Source organism: Lepus europaeus, chromosome 1, assembly GCF_033115175.1.
Source record: "Lepus europaeus isolate LE1 chromosome 1, mLepTim1.pri, whole genome shotgun sequence".
Classification (NCBI taxonomy): domain Eukaryota; kingdom Metazoa; phylum Chordata; class Mammalia; order Lagomorpha; family Leporidae; genus Lepus; species Lepus europaeus.
This window is the reverse complement of record NC_084827.1, coordinates 183,952,888-183,968,940: the sequence shown is the minus strand read 5'-3', so window position 1 is coordinate 183,968,940 and position 16,053 is coordinate 183,952,888. Positions and strand designations below refer to the sequence as shown.

The following is a 16,053-nucleotide window of genomic DNA, read 5'->3' as shown; positions in this document are numbered from 1 at the left end:
TGTGTACATACGTGTTTCGCTATGTGATGATATATGCATACGTGTCTGCTTACATGGAGATGTGTGTTCAGCTTCATGGTGATGTGTGCATACACCCTGTGACTTATTGGTGGCTTGACGTGGGAATTTTCAACCAGGAGGTGGGCGGCATGGTGGAGTCTACACAGCACGTGGCTCCCGCCAGCGACCACAGGAAGTTCAGCCCTTTCTGGTCAAACACACTTTGTGGGCGGCAGCTGCGCCCAGCTGTGGACTGAGGCCGGTGTTCCGAGCACAGGTGAGGGGAAAGGCAGGCCTGGCTAGGCTGGGGTGTTTGCTGGGCTTGATGCGCTGACTGCCTATTTTGATTTATGGTATTTTCAGCTACAGCGAGGCTGACTTGGGAGGGCCCGGGTTTGGGGCTGAGAACGGCTGTAGGCTGGAGTGAGGCAGAGAGACCCAGCGCCAGGCACCCACCATATTGGTAACACTATCGCTCCTGTGCTCAGCCAGCCCCCACCATTGTGCTGACCCAAACAGCAGTCTGCACCACAGGCTCCCACGCGGCCTTGCTGCTGACCCCAGGGCACAGACCCCTCCGGAGCGGCCACCCGAAGTGTGTTCCGTCAGCTGCCAATGACACAGCCTGGACAGAGGGAGGCTCCCCGCTGCCCTCAGACCCCTGTCCGTCCAGGAGTGGTGCTAGAGCCAGATGGGGCCATCAGGGCCGCTGGCCAACAGGAGGCGGCTCATCTGTCCGGAGTCTGAGCCGATGCCAAGCGCTCGTGTCTCTGAGTGAGTGGCAGGCGCCTGTTTAAAAGTGAGTGGCAGGCGAAGTCCAGGCACTCGCTCCAGAGACTGCCCGCCGAGGACACCCACAGTACGGACCTTTGGAGGCCCACACAGCCACAGGGAAGTTACTGCAGAGGTGACTGTGCCTGTCCTTGCTGGAGAGACGACCTTGACCCGGCCCCCAGGTACGAGCATGTGTGGGAGAGGCCGGGCACGGCACACAGCCGGGATTCAAGTACACGTGTGGGAGAGGTCAGGCACAGCACACGGCCAGGGTACAAGCGTGTGTGAAAGGCTGGGCGTGGGACACAGCTAGGGTTTAAGTACACGTGTGGGAGAAGTCAGGCACAGCACACAGCCAGAGGACGAGCATGTGTGAGAGGGGTCAGGCCCGGCACGTGGCCAGCGTTCAAGCACATGTGTGGGAGAGGTCGGGCACGGCACACGGCCAGGTCTGCCCACCTGCACTTTTTTGGAGGAAGTTCACCTACTTTTCCCCAGGCAGGTTTCAGGTGAGAACGCCCTTGGGTGGAGAACCAGCTGTGTGTGAGCCCCACTCGCCTCTGAACCCCCAGCTGGGGGTCTCTGACTCTGCCCTGCCTTCTGGTCTCCCTCTCATTCTGCTCTCACCTGCGTCTGGGCAGTAAGAGCTGCAGACCTCCCCCAGGGGACGGGGGCGGAGGGCAGGCAAGACTCAGCTCTGAGTGACTCCCGCCAGCCCCCTCCCTGGGGTGGGGGGCTCAGCGCAGCCCACTCGGATCCCAGTACCAGGGCTGCTTCCCGGGCATGCATCCCCCCACCTCAGGCGGCTGGAGTTGTCATTCACAGCAGCACCCCCAGTGCAGGTGCGGGTGGTGTGGAGTGGCCAATCCCGTGCATGTGAGGAGAGTGTGCGGCCAGGAGAGAGGCCAGGCACTGGTGTCTGGGGTCTCTGGTTCTCCCCAATGGCCTCACACATGTGTCCTGATTGCCTCACCACTCCCCAAGTCTCTCACCGCTCCCCGAGTCTCTCACCGCTCCCCAAGTCTCTCACCGCTCCCCGAGTCTCTCACCACTCCCCGAGTCTCTCACCGCTCCCCGAGTCTCTCACCACTCCCCGAGTCTCTACCACTCCCCGAGTCTCTACCGCTCCCCGAGTCTCTACCGCTCCCTAAGTCTCTCACCACTCCCCGAGTCTCTACCACTCCCTGAGTCTCTACCGCTCCCCGAGTCTCTACCGCTCCCTAAGTCTCTCACCACTCCCCGAGTCTCTACCGCTCCCTAAGTCTCTCACCACTCCCCGAGTCTCTACCGCTCCCCGAGTCTCTACCGCTCCCCGAGTCTCTACCGCTCCCCGAGTCTCTCACCGCTCCCTAAGTCTCTCACCACTCCCCGAGTCTCTACCGCTCCCCGAGTCTCTACCGCTCCCCGAGTCTCTACCACTCCCCGAGTCTCTACCGCTCCCCGAGTCTCTCACCGCTCCCTAAGTCTCTCACCACTCCCCGAGTCTCTACCGCTCCCTAAGTCTCTCACCGCTCCCCGAGTCTCTACCGCTCCCCGAGTCTCTACCGCTCCCCGAGTCTCTACCGCTCCCTAAGTCTCTCACCGCTCCCCGAGTCTCTACCGCTCCCCGAGTCTCTACCGCTCCCCGAGTCTCTACCGCTCCCTAAGTCTCTCACCGCTCCCCGAGTCTCTACCGCTCCCCGAGTCTCTACCGCTCCCCGAGTCTCTCACCGCTCCCCGAGTCTCTACCGCTCCCCGAGTCTCTACCGCTCCCCGAGTCTCTCACCGCTCCCCGAGTCTCTACCGCTCCCCGAGTCTCTACCGCTCCCCGAGTCTCTCACCGCTCCCCGAGTCTCTACCGCTCCCCGAGTCTCTACCGCTCCCCGAGTCTCTCACCGCTCCCTAAGTCTCTACCACTCCCCGAGTCTCTCACCGCTCCCCGAGTCTCTACCGCTCCCCGAGTCTCTACCGCTCCCCGAGTCTCTCACCGCTCCCCGAGTCTCTCACCTGTGAGACCGGGTGCTACCTGTGGCCATGACAATGCCCGCCTGATGTCACCGAGAGCTTCCCAAAGATTCCTTGTGCCCTGGGCCACATTCTGGAATGTTCCCTCACTCACCTGAGCAGCTGTCTCCACCACCTTTGTCTCTTCACTGGAGGGAGGAGGCAGGAGGCAGGAGTGGGCCCTGGGATCCAGCCAGCCCCTGCTGCGTGGTCCCTCTGGCTGTGAAGGAAATTAGGGAACACGCAGGAGAGTCGCTGCTGCCTGCCAGCCCGTGCAGACGCTCATGTGTGCACTGGCTCTAAGCTGAGATTGTAGCAAGACGAGGTCATGTGATTTGGCTTCAGTAAAACCACTTGGCACAAAAACTCGCTGTGCCCAGTCCCAGAGCTGTGTGGGCTCAGGCCCCAGGCTGGGACATCAGTGCACTGGACAGTCATGGGGTCAGGGAACAGCAGGGCGCTCACCCCCATCGGCCCCGACAGCCAGGGAAGGCCGTGAGGGAGCCTGCCCATGCTGTAGAAGTGGCTGCGTGTCCACTTCTCTTCCAGAGGACCTGGCTCCTGCCGTGATCCCTGTCCTGGGACAAGCGGGGACAGCCACTCCCCGGGGACCCAGCCCCACGTGCCCCCTGGAAGGCAGTGGAGTTGGTGTCAGCAGGCACGGGTTCCTGGGGAAGGCGCCACTCTCCCTCGTAGGGGAGGTACAGAGCCGGCCAAAGGCCCGCTGGGAAATGCTGGGGTCCTGAGCTGAGCTGCAAGAGCCTGAGTCCAGCACTGAGCGGGGAAAGTGCCCACTGTACTCGGATTTCGTCCGTCGCACCGAGTGGCAGCCCAGGCTTTGTAGCACAGCCTGATGCCCGGCCACAGCCAGGCGTGCAGCATGTCCTATGCAGTTCAGACCATCTGGTGACCTCAGTTAGATGAGCAACAGAGAGGCCCACTCAGGGCCGCCTGGTCAGCCCTGTGATGGGCAGCCCTGGCACAGTGCTGGGCCCTGAGTTGCCGCCAGCAGCCGTGCAGGTGCCAGGAGCCAGGAGCCATGGCTCATTAACACTGAGGGCATAGACGGGGTTAGCCAGTGACCAGAGACGGCAGCTCCCTGGGGTGCCCTCCCAGACCGTGTCCACCCGACCAGGAATTCAAGCAAAGGAGCCGGCCCCTCCCACAGTTGCAGACCTCTGCCTGTGCCTCTGCTGAGGAGGAGCCCACAGGAGGCCCCGTGGTCAGCAGGAGGCAGAGGAGGCTTGTAGTGCTGGACTGGACACCACTGGTCACCCCAGGGGCAACTCCAGTCATCTGGGTTTAAAAATGTAACTTTGGAAAATCCAACTTTTTTAACCTTTATGTGTCCTGAAGACCATGCCATGAGAGTCACTCTGGAGGCCAGCCCACCTCCCACAGAGAAACCACAGCCCCCGAGGGACCCACCCAACCCTGCACCCCTCACAAGGCTTTGCTGCAGCCTCACTCACTCACTCAGTTTGTGCAAGGCCAAGGCCCATCTGCTCTGGGTGTCCAGGGCTCCATCTGATGGATGCAGGAGGTCCCTACAGCCAGAGGGCAAAGGTCAGCTGATCAGGACTGGGCAGCTCCCCTTCTCCAGGGTGAGCCCAGGAATAAGCTCTGAGGGATGGGGCTCTCCATTCCCAGGTCCTCTTGTCCTGTGGCCATCAAGGCCCCAAAGGTGGCTCCAAGGGGCAGGGAGAAGGGTCAGATGGAGCAGGTGTTTTGGCCACTTGACAAGCACGACACACAGGATGACGGTAGGAGGGGAGGGAAGCAGGTGGCCTGGGCCCAGGCTGGGAGGATGGTGGCCGCCTCTCCCTTTTGTTCTGTGTTCAGCTCCTGCAGGTCTCCCATGACCCAGTTCAGCCAGTCTCCTCCCTATTTCTTGCCCGTTGGTGGTCATGCTCCCTGGCCTGGCTGGAGGATAGCACAGTGAGAAGTGAGGTGCAGGGGCTGTCAGCGTACACCAGGTGTCCTCCATCCTTACCTTGGCAGGGCCAGCAGCCTAGGAGTCAGCTGGCTCGCACCATGGGTAGGGAGCTGTGCACTGCCCCACTGGCCCTGCAGAGTGCAGGAGGCTCCGAGGTGGGGCTCAGCACAGAGTTTGTGTTGGGAGGGTCTCTTCCTGCCCAGAAGCAGAGTCCTGCCAGGGAACAGGGAACAAGAAGAGAGGTGGCCACCGGTGTCCAGGACAAGGTATTTGCTGTGCACACATAACACAAACAGAAGCCAGAAGCATGGCCATGAGTGAGGAGCAGAGGCTGGGTGGCCTCCACAGTGGTGACTCATCCACCCAGGCTGCCACTCCAGATTGCCGTGGCAACAGGGTGGCTTCTCCCGAGGCCTCTCTCCTTGGTTGTAGACACTGAGTTTTCCCGTGGCTGTCCTTTGTGTGCACACGCCGTGTTCTCCCATGCCGTCCATGGCTGTAACCTGTGTGCACACGCCGTGTTCTCCTGTGTCCTCCCATGGCCATCATCTGTACATGCACATACCATATTCTCCTGTGTCTTCCTGTGGCTGTCCTCTGTGTGCACATGCCGTGTTCTCCCATGGCCGTCATCTGTGTGCACACGCCGTGTTCTCCCATGCCGTCCATGGCTATCATCTGTGTGCACATGCTATGTTCTCCTGTGTCCTCCCGTGGCCATCATCTGTACATGCACATACCATATTCTCCTGTGTCTTCCTGTGGCTGTCCTCTGTGTGCACATGCCGTGTTCTCCCATGCCGTCCCATGGCTGTCATCTGTGTGCACATGCTGTGTTCTCCCATGTCCTCCCATTGCCTCGTCTGTGCATGCACATGCCATGTTCTCCTGTGTCCTGTGGCCATCATCTGTGTGCACATGCCATGTCCTCCCATGTCCTGTGGCCGTCTGTGTGCACATGCCGTGTCCTCCCATCATCTTTGCGTGCACATGCCATGTTCTCCTGTGTCTTCCCATGGCTGTTGTCTGTGTTCACATGACCTGTTCTCCCGTGGCCATCCTCTGTGTGCACATGCAGTATTCTCCTGTGTTGTCCCATGGCTGTCATCTGTGTTCACATGCTGTGTCCTCCTGTGGCCGTTCTCTGTGCATGCACATGCCGTGTTCTCCCATGTCCTCCCATGGCCATCCCCTGTGTGCACCTGCTGTGTTCTCCTGTGTCCTCCCATGGCCATCCCCTGTGTGCACCTGCTGTGTTCTCCTGTGTCCTCCCATGGCCTTGTCTGTGTGCACATGCCATGTTCTCCCGTGTCCTCCCATGGCCATCCCCTGCGTGCACCTGCTGTGTTCTCCTGTGTCCTCCTGTGGCCTTGTCTGTGTGCACATGCCGTGTTCTCCCATGTCCTCCCATGGCCTTGTCTGTGTGCACATGCTGTGTTCTCCCGTGTCCTCCCATGGCCATCCCCTGTGTGCACCTGCTGTGTTCTCCCGTGTCCTCTCATGGCCATCCCCTGTGTGCACCTGCTGTGTTCTCCCGTGTCCTCCCATGGCCATCCCCTGCGTGCACCTGCTGTGTTCTCCCGTGTCCTCCCATGGCCATCCCCTGCGTGCACCTGCTGTGTTCTCCCGTGTCCTCCCGTGGCATTGTTTGTGTGCACATGCTGTGTTCTCCTGTGGCCAACCCTCGTGGTATCTGTGTCCTGATCTCCTCTCCCAATGAGGGTGCAGTCTCGCTGGGCCAGGGGCCACCCGAGGACCTCATCCAGCCCAAATCAACCTCAGGATCCTGTTGCTGAGCACAGTCGCACTGTGAGGCACCAGGGTGTGTGGCTCTGAGAATAGTCTTGTGAAGCTCAGGATGCCAGACAGACCAGCCCAGGGCACCTGCTGAACAGGACAAGGAGACAACACAGCCCTGGTTTTCTGGGGCTGCCAAGATGAGAGCTCCTGAAATGTGCCATCTCTGCCATAGTGGAGAAGCCCACTCGGGTCGCTATGACAACACTGCGCCAACACCAGTGTGCGTGACAGAGGCCTGGTGGGGTTGCCATCAGCTTCTGCTTCCACCAGGACAGGACAGGAGACCATTCCAGAAGCCAAGAGAGGGCCCCAAGCCAGAGATGACTGGGAAACGGTGCAACTCCCACAGTCCTCCACGGGGCCAGAACACAGAGACATCCAGCCCACAGGGCCAGAACACAGAGACGTCCAGCCCACGGGGCCAGAACACAGAGATGTCCAGCCCATGGGGCCAGAACAGAGATGTCCAGCCCTCGGGGCCAGAACACAGAGACGTCCAGCCCATGGGGCCAGAACACAGAGACATCCACCCCAAGGGGACAGAACACAGAGATGTCCAGTCCACGGGGCCAGAAAACAGAGACGTCAGGCCCACAGGGCCAGAACACAGAGACGTCCAGCCCACGGGGCTGGACATGGGCTCGTCTGCCCCACGGCCCCTCCTGAGGGCAGGCACAAGGGGACATCCACAGCTGTGGGCCCCTCCTGGGATGTGAACAATGTGCACATTTGGTGGAGCTAGCCTCACTGTGGTCAGTGTACTGATTCATGTCTAAGCCAGAAAAAAAATCAAAGTGCTTGAGTTCTTACACATTTTTCTTTTTTCCAGAAAATGAGTAGAAAATCCACCTTGAAGTACCCTCGAAGACTAGTCTATGATGCAGGAAGGATAAAGATGTTTTGGGAGAGAAAAATTGAGCAGCATGAAAAGCAGCTACAGATTGAGGACATGAGGGTCCGGAGCAGTGCCCTGAACAAGTGAGGAGGACAGGGGCCCCCGACTCCACCTCTCCCAGCAGAACCAGCTGGAGACAGTAGCTGGGCTGCTCAACCATCAAACGACCCAAACCACTCTCCATGCATGCACGCTCCTCCACCACCCCCACACCTCCACCCTCACCCCACATCTGCACCTTCACCTGTACCCTCACCCCACTCCCACACTCACCTCACACCTGCACACTCACCTGCGCCCTCACCCCACATCTCCACACTCACCTCATACCTGCTCACCTCACATCTGCACCCTCACCCCACACGTGCACACTCATCCTATGCCCACACCTCCACACTCACCCCACACCTGCACACTCACCTCACACCTGCACACTCACCCTACGTCCCACACCTCCACACTCACCCCACACCTGCACACTCACCCCACCCCACACCTGCACCTTAACTTGTGCCCTCACCCCACATCCCACACCTGCACACTCACCTCACACCTCCACACTCACATCTGCACCCTCACCCCACAGTGCACCCTCACCCCACAGCTGCACCCTCACCCCACATCTGCACCTTAACCTGTACCCTCACCCCACTCCCACACTCACCTCACACCTGCACACTCACCTGCGCCCTCACCCCACACCTGCGCCTTCACCCCACACCTGCACCCTCACCCTATGCCCACATCTGCACCTGTGCCCTCACCCAACATCCCACACTTCCACACTCACCTCACACCTGCACACTCACCTGCGCCCTCACCCCACATCTCCACACTCACCTCATACCTGCTCACCTCACATCTGCACCCTCACCCCACACATGCACACTCATCCTATGCCCACACCTCCACACTCACCTCACACCTGCACCTTAACCTGTGCCCTCACCCCACATCCCACACCTGCACACTCACCCCACACCTGCACACTCACCTCACACCTGCACACTCACCCCACCCCACACCTGCACTCACCCCACACCTGCACCCTCACCCTATGCCCACATCTGCACCTGTGCCCTCACCCAACATCCCACACTTCCACACTCACCTCACACCTGCACACTCACCCCACACCTGCACCTTAACCTGTGCCCTCACCCCACACATGCACCCTCACCCCACACCTGCACCCTCACCCTATGCCCACACCTCCACACTCACCTCACACCTGCACCTTAACCTGTGCCCTCACCCCACATCCCACACCTGCACACTCACCCCACCCCACACCTGCACCTTTCATGACTCCTCTTCCTCTCTTGAGGCCCCAGAATCGTCAGATCATGCATATCTGTTTTGCTCTGGTTGGGTCACCGCTGCTGCCACTGAGTCACAGTGTGTGACCTGCTTCTGATGTGTGGATCCACCCGGACTCTGCCGGGGCTGAGGCCAGCAGCCAGGGCTCTTCCTGGGGGACCTGCACAGACCCCAAAGGAAACCCCTGCTCCGGGGACAGTTAAACAGACAGATCAGCACACAGTCTGCACCAAGAGACTGACTCCGCAACACCCAGAGACATCACGCCTGGGCGGGCTTCCAGCTCAGTGCCCCCAGGATACCAGCAGCTGCTGCCCTGGGAGCTCGGCTCTGACCTTGCTGGCCACTGGAGGCCAGCTGCTGGGCTGCCCTAGGCTCAGGACAGGCACTGGCCACTGTCAGGACATCTGTCCCCATAGGCAGGTGCAGCCAGCACTGCTGCTCCCTCCCACCCACCAGCACACCCAGGCCCTCTGTGGGGCCCACAGTATGGAGCCCAGCAGAGCAGGGAGCAGCCATGGATGAGGAGGGTCCCCTCCCCAAGTTCTGGCCTCACTGACAGTGCAGTCGGCACTGTCCCCTCTGCCCACGAGGTCAGTCTAGGCAAAAACCAAGCAGGGGTCCCCCACCCGCCAGAGGGAGGGCTCAGTGCCCAGCCATGAGGTCACCTGTCCACTCACTGCCGCAGGCTCTGACCCATCCACAATGTAGGAGGTAAAAGCAGCCAGATGCCAAGTCACTACCCAGTCTCTCTGAGGCCCACAAGTTTCCAGAAGCAAGTCCCAGGCCTTTTCCCTCATGGCAGGGGTGGGTGGGGTGCTGAAGGGGGCAGTGGCCCCTGCAGAGGCCTGACGGGCCAGGTGTTGGGGCAGGAGCACCATGACCCCTAAGTGGGCGATCTGAGGCCCCAGCCTGACCACTACTGGGCTCCCAGAAGGCTGACACCCAGGTCATCGCCTTCCCACAGGCTCCGCCTGGAGTGGACCCAGATGCTGGAGAGAAGAAACAGGATGCTCCAGGAAGAGCCCAAGTGGCCGTCCCTGCTGTCCGTCATGCCCTCCCACAACCAGAACAAGGCAGCAGCCTGAGGCCCCCGGCAGGAGCTCCAGCAGCCCTCGGGGGAACACTCAGGGGTCCGAGAGCATCTGGCCCATGGGTCACCCGGTATGGAGGGGGCCATGCCCTGTGCTGACCCATGGCCATCCCTGACCAGACGCTTCCTTCTTGGCACAATAAAACCTGAGTCAATTGGACTGAATGTTGTGGCTGCATTTTCTTCCAGGTCGAAAGTGCACACACTGTAGATGCTCACCACGATTGTGTAAACGCAGCAGGAGCACCAAGCATTGCCCCTCCAAGCACCTTCTGCTTGCAAACGTACTTCTTTATTAATGATTTATTTGAAAAGTGGAGTGACGGGGTGGGGGGAGGCAGAGAGGGAGAGAGAGAGAGAGAGAGAATCTTCCATCTGCTGATTCGCTCCCTAAATGGCCACAAGGGCTGGGCCAGGCCAAAGCCAGGAGCCAGGAGCTCCCTCCAGGAGTGCCGGGGCCCAAGCACTTGGCCCACCCTCTGCTGCCTTCCCAGCCCATGAGCAGGAAGCTGCAAGGAAGCTGAGCAGCCTGGAGTCAAACCAGCACCCACACAGGATGCCAGAGGCACAGGCGGAGGCTCACTCTGGCCATAATGCCGGCCCCTGTTTGCAAATTTAAGCCCAATTTTATTTCACCTTTGGTCAAAATAGGAACATAGATCCCAGCCTCAGCATAATGCCTTACACCATATAAAGACTTTGTGCTTTTTCAAAACTCTTTCAAATATCTCACTGGGTGCCCAGAACATCTCCAAACATTAAACACCCCCATTTTTTGGTTGGAAAAGTTCATGTTTAGAGAGGCAGGCATTTCCCACGACTGCAGAAGCCATTACAGCCAGGGCCCCAGCCGAGTGCGCACGGCTGTGCCCCCAGGAGCCGGCTGTGGGCTCTCGTCTCCGCTGATGGGTGGGAGGCAGGGAAAGAGGACCCTTGTGCCCGGAGGAGGACTGAGCATCTCGGCAGCAGAGGTGACCCCTAGCACAGCACATGCCCACTCTGATGCTGGTGCCAAGACTCCAGCACTCAAACCCCCCACGAGGACCCCCTTATCTCACAGTGCTCAGAGCCGGCTGCCAGGGGCTGCCCCAAGCCCCACACCATCCCTCCAGAATGCAGCACTTCTGGGGGTCGGCTTGTTTTGTCTGGACCTTCTGGCCAGGTTGGCAAAGAAAAGGAGCTGGACCCAGTCCGCTGGTCACCAGGGCCAGGGACTTTGGGCCCGTGCCAAGTCCACAGAAACCCACACAGTCCCCAGGGGCATCTCTGGAGATGACCCCAGAACAGGTGGGCGAGCCCGAGGGCCAGAGGGAAAAGTCTAGAGCCTCCTGGACAGCAGGGACGCCAGACTGCAGACAAGCGGACAGCAGCCTGGCGAGGGTCCCCAGCCCGCAAGTCCAAGCTGAGGACACCAGCTCGGGGCCACCCCATCGCCATCCATCACCACCGGCGACTCTGAAGAGCCCAGTGACAGAGGCGCTGGGTAATGAGGGATTAACAGCCCTAGAAATAGCTCTGGGAGAGAAGTCACCCGCACACCCCTGGGAAGCCCAGGCGGCTGAGTGACTGCATCCGACAGCACACACAGGACACCGCCGCTGTCAACACCATCCTAACTGGCAGTCGGACTGCACTCTTGAGGTTGGAAGGGCACAGGCCTGCTGCAGAACCTTCCAGAGCTGCCACACCCTCCACTGGCCCCCAGGCCTGTCACGCTCAGCGACCCGGCACTTCCCAGGGGCAGAGGCGACTCCCCTCCCTCCTTAGTCCCTGGACAGAGCAGGGAGAACAGAAGAGGAGGAGCCAGGGGAAGGGGGACAGGCCAGCAGGGGGAGGCGAAGGGGCCAGAGCCGCCAGGACCCCCAGGACCCCGGCCGTCCTGCTCACCCCTTCCTTCTGTGGCTCACCGCGTGTGCTTATTCCTGGGACCCTGGCCCTAGGAGCGGGGCCGTGGGTATCCACTCTTGTTCGTACAGGTGAGAACTGAGGCCGAGTGGAGGAGGTGGCCGGGGCCCTGCAGCTGGACTAAAACAGGGCTGCCCTCTTCTCCTTGCCTCTCTAGAGCCTTGCAGGGACTGGAGCCTGTCAGAGCTTGTCAGAGTAGAGCTGCCACTCTGGAGGACGGAGCCCAAAGGGAGGCGGGCTCTCCTCTCTGCCCCAGGTCAGCACAAAGCCTGCCTACAGCAGTCTGCGCCAGTGCCTCTTGGGTCACCAAACACTGGGACAGTGCCTAGAGCAGCTTCTCCTCCAGGGAGAGGACCCCACCCACAGGAGAGGACCCCACACACAGGAGAGGATCCCCCCCCACACACATGGGAGAGGACCCCACACACGGGAGAGGACCCCACACATGGGGAGATCACTCCACACACACAGGGAGAGGACCCCACACATACAGGGAGAGAACCCCACACACGGGAGAGGACCCCACAGACAGGGAGAGGACCCCCCCACACACACATACACACTCCTACCAAATTTTGACACATTCAGCACAGCGGGTGTTTCAATATAATTCCGAGGTCTGGAGTTATATTTTGTAGTGGGCCAGGGCCGGGAAGGCAGCCTGGGACTACCAGGACTGGGCCTCCCTGCACACTCGCACGCCACCTGTAAAAGAAGGGACGAGGGCAGTCGCCGCATATCCAGACCTGTCCTAGGGCTCAGACGTCCCCAATTCCAGACACGCTGGACAGCGCATCCCAGGGGGCCTTGCCACCTGTCATCAAGCTTCTGCCAGGAAAACCCGAGTTCACCTCGGCAGACACAGGGACTGGAGGGGGCACCGCTGGGCTCGGACCCCAGCAGACACGGGGGTGGGAGGGGCCTAGGCTGGGCTCCCACTAGGGTTCTGCCAAGACAGGCACAGGAGGAGCTGCCTGGCCCCAGAGCCTTCAAATGTGAGGATCACGGATTTGGGAAGGACGCACAGGTGTGGAAGTGGACAGATGGCCAGAGGGCCTGACTCAGACCATGCCACGTGGAGGACATGGGGAGTGGGGACATGGGAGGGGGCACATGGGCACAGGAGGACTCCCCATGAGAACCTGCGGGAAGAAGCAGTGATCTGAGTGATAAGTTTTATAAGCCATAGGTCACCAAGCCTACTGTCCATGGAGAGACTGCAGGCAGACCCTCCCTCGAAGCCCCCAGAAGTACCCAGGCCCCTGCAGGCACCTTGGTCTCCATGTGTGGCCTGAGACGCGTGGGGGAGTAAACCCTGTGTCCCCAGCCACCCTAGACAATACCAAAAGGAGCCCACGTGAGCTGACTTCACCCAGAGGCAGGGGAGGCTGGGGGAGCAGATGGAAGGCCAGGACAGGGACTGGCCACCATGTCTGAGTCCTGCCGGCCTTCTGTGGTGACTGCAGGCCACGCTCAGCCGCACACGGGGCACACAGGGTGGGCCTCGGCCAGCAGGCTCACGGGTTTGAGGCTCCCAGCATTGCCGTCACTGCTTCCCCCAGGCTGGAGGACAGAAACCAACCATAGCTGGGATCCAAACAGCCATGTGGACTCGAGTTCCCCTGCAACCTGGCATCACGCGGGCACGAGGACCAGTTCTGCTGCATTGCGTTGCCGTGGGCGTGGGTGGGCTTCCGCATGGATGGCCATGGGTGAGGACGCACCTCCGTGTGCACTGTCGAGGGTGCACCTTCCTGGGGCACCTGCCATGTGTGCGCACCGCTTCCTGCGGCGCTGCGAGAGCTCTGAGAGGGTCGTGTGCACGGCTGCTTCAGAAACGCCGGACACCTGGGTGCGGGCACGGCCGGGGGGATGACGGCTTGGACGCAGAGGGCCCCCCCGCAGGCTCCCGCTGCAATGTCGGCCCTGGACGCAGAGGCGCAGTTCTGAAAGCCCGCACACGGTGGCGCTGGTGTGGCGCAGGGGACGCGGAGCCCGCGGCCATGCCCAGCTGAGGCCCAAAGCGCTTGTCCCAGAACAAGTCCAGGGTTGTGTCCGTCCCCGACACAAACCATGCCGCCCTCCCACTGCGCCAGACCCGCGCTGAGCCTGACCCACGCGCCGGCCCCGCCTCTCCTCCCGCACCAGCGCTGCTCCAAGGAGGTCCGCTGAGGCCCAGGACGCTAGGACCGAGGCCAGGCCTGGAGCTCCCCACGCACCCACGGAGCCTGAAGCGAGGCTCTGCGGTTCCGGAGCCCGGTGGGGGGCGCCTGTCCCTTAGGTGCCCCTGAGGAGACACAGGGCTCCTCCTGGGATGTGGCCGCAGACCACAGCTCTACTGTCCCTGGAGCTCCCTCAGGGCCACCCCAGTGCTGTGGGGTGGTCACGGGCAGCACGCAGGCACGGGGTATGAAGGCCTTCTGGTGGACGCACAGAGCCAGGGCCGCCCCGGTCCAGAGTGGACACACAGAGCCAGGGTTGCCCCTGTAGAGAGAGTGGGCATGCAGACCCATGGCCACTCCAGTCCAGTCCAGATTAGCCAGGTCAGTGGGGTAGGAAGCCAAGAATCCATTGTCTCCACAACACTCACCTGAAGTTGGGCCCCTTGCAGGCTATTTGGGACAGGGGTCACTGGTGGGCAGTGCTTGTCACAGCTCGGCAGGGAAGGTCCTTTCCATCGTCTGCCCTGGGTCTCTCTGACCTCTCTGAATATCTGTCCATTAAACAGCCCCAGTCTACGCCCACTGACAGCTCAGTTACAGCTGTGAAAGACGACTCAGGGTCGGCGCCATGGCTCAATAGGCTAATCCTCCACCTGCGGCGCCGGCACACCGGGTTCTAGTCCCGGTTGGGGTGCCGGATTCTGTCCTGGTTGCCCCTCTTCCAGGCCAGCTCTCTGCTGTGGCCCGGGAGTGCAGTGGAGGCTGGCCCAAGTCCTTGGGCCCTGCACCCCATGGGAGGCCAGGAGAAGCACCTGGCTCCTGGCTTCGGATCAGCACGGTGCGCCGGCCATTGGAGGGTGAACCAATGGCAAAGGAAGACCTTTCTCTCTGTCTCTCTCTCTCTCTCACTGTCCACTCTGCCTGTCAGGAAAAAAAAAAAAAAAAAAAAAGACGACTCAGAATGGCCGCCTGAGACCCGGCCAGGCAAGGCTCGGTGAGGCCCCTCAGCAGTGCAGCAGCCCCTGGTGCTCACAGCCCCCCCTCCCCCCGGGCTGCTGCTCAGCTTAATTTGCTGGGGTGCACATAGATGCTGCATGCTCTGTGGCCCATTTCCCTGCTCTCACCGCTCTGGCGAGCTCCGGCTTCCCCAGTCACAGCACCAGGGGCCTCCGGCTTCCCCAGTCACAGCACCAGGGGCAGGTTGCCATGCCCCCGCTGCCCACTGGAGTGCCCTGGGCTGTGAGGATGGCAGGAGGCTGCTGGTCCTGCTCTCCCACTGCAAACGGCTATGGAAACAGACAGCTACGGGGTGGCATGGTAGATATTCAGACAGAGGGGACTGAGCCGTGTGCCCGCGGCTTCCTGCCTGGTGATGCCCCCATCCCCACCATCCTGCCACGGAGACAGAGCCCAGGAGGAAGGAAGGCCTCCTTGAGGTGGGCAGAGACAGAGGCCTGGGCCAGGGCTGCCCGGGAATCTGCACCAAGGTCAGCAAAGGGAGAGGCCACGTGGGCGGCACTGGCCCCAGGAATGAGAGCCAGCCCTGGAGGGAAAGCTACACGAGGACAAAAGGAAACAGAAACAGACCACGCCTCCTCCCTCCTTGGAGAACAGACCCTCCCCATGCCACAAACCACGGCCACAAGGCAGGTGCACCAGTCACCCTGGCACTCCCCGCCCCACCCTCTGCCTGCGTCTGCTCGACTTGTGCTTGGCGTGGGAGCAGTACAAGCTGACAGAACTGCGGTGGAAAACACAATCTCACACTCATCGCTGGAAGTTGGCACCTCTCTCTCACAGCCTCCAGGACCAGCACTGCTCATTAGCCCAGGACTGTACCATCAAGTGGCTCTACCCACTGAGGGTGGGAACCACACCGTGCTTCTTCTTCTTCTTCTTTTTTTTTTAAGATTTATTTATTTATTTGAAACTCAGTTACACCGAGAGAGGAGAGGCACAGAGAGAGAGAGAGAGAGGTCTTCCATCCGATGGTTCACTCCCCAATTGGCCACGACGGCCAGAGCTACGCTGATCCAAAGCCAGGAGCTTCCTCCGGGTCTCCCACGCGGGTTCAGGGGCCCAAGGACTTGGACCATCTTCTACTGCTTTCCCAAGCCACAGCAGAGAGCTGGATTGGAAGTGGAGCAGCCGGGACTAGAACTGGCATCCATATGGGATGTTGGCG

The 16,053-nt window shown here is 60.8% G+C and overlaps 1 protein-coding gene across 2 annotated transcripts; it reads left to right on the top strand.

Annotated features, from left to right (window-relative positions):
- Window positions 1-859: 859 nt before the first annotated feature.
- On the top strand, window positions 860-9,917 carry FAM240C (family with sequence similarity 240 member C). Of its 2 annotated transcripts, none has more exons than XM_062202754.1 (3): window positions 860-956; window positions 7,323-7,471; window positions 9,676-9,917. In XM_062202754.1, the coding sequence occupies exons 2-3, from the start codon at window positions 7,326-7,328 to the stop codon at window positions 9,794-9,796; spliced, it is 267 nt and encodes an 88-aa protein (XP_062058738.1). In that variant the 5' UTR covers window positions 860-956; window positions 7,323-7,325; the 3' UTR covers window positions 9,797-9,917. The 2 variants fall into 2 exon arrangements, with proteins under 2 accessions (XP_062058738.1, XP_062058730.1); XM_062202746.1 differs by lacking the exon at window positions 860-956 and adding an exon at window positions 4,249-4,323.
- The last annotated feature ends 6,136 nt before the right edge of the window (window positions 9,918-16,053 follow it).

What these genes read in the sequence shown, in the direction of transcription:
- FAM240C (XM_062202746.1), top strand. Translation starts at nt 4,288, where the DNA reads ATGGATGCAGGAGGTCCCTACAGCCAGAGGGCAAAG. An exon ending in CCTACAGCCAGAGGGCAAAG is followed by an intron (nt 4,324 to 7,322) that starts GTCAGCTGATCA and finishes TCTTTTTTCCAG; the next exon opens with AAAATGAGTAGAAAATCCAC. An exon ending in CGGAGCAGTGCCCTGAACAA is followed by an intron (nt 7,472 to 9,675) that starts GTGAGGAGGACA and finishes GCCTTCCCACAG; the next exon opens with GCTCCGCCTGGAGTGGACCC.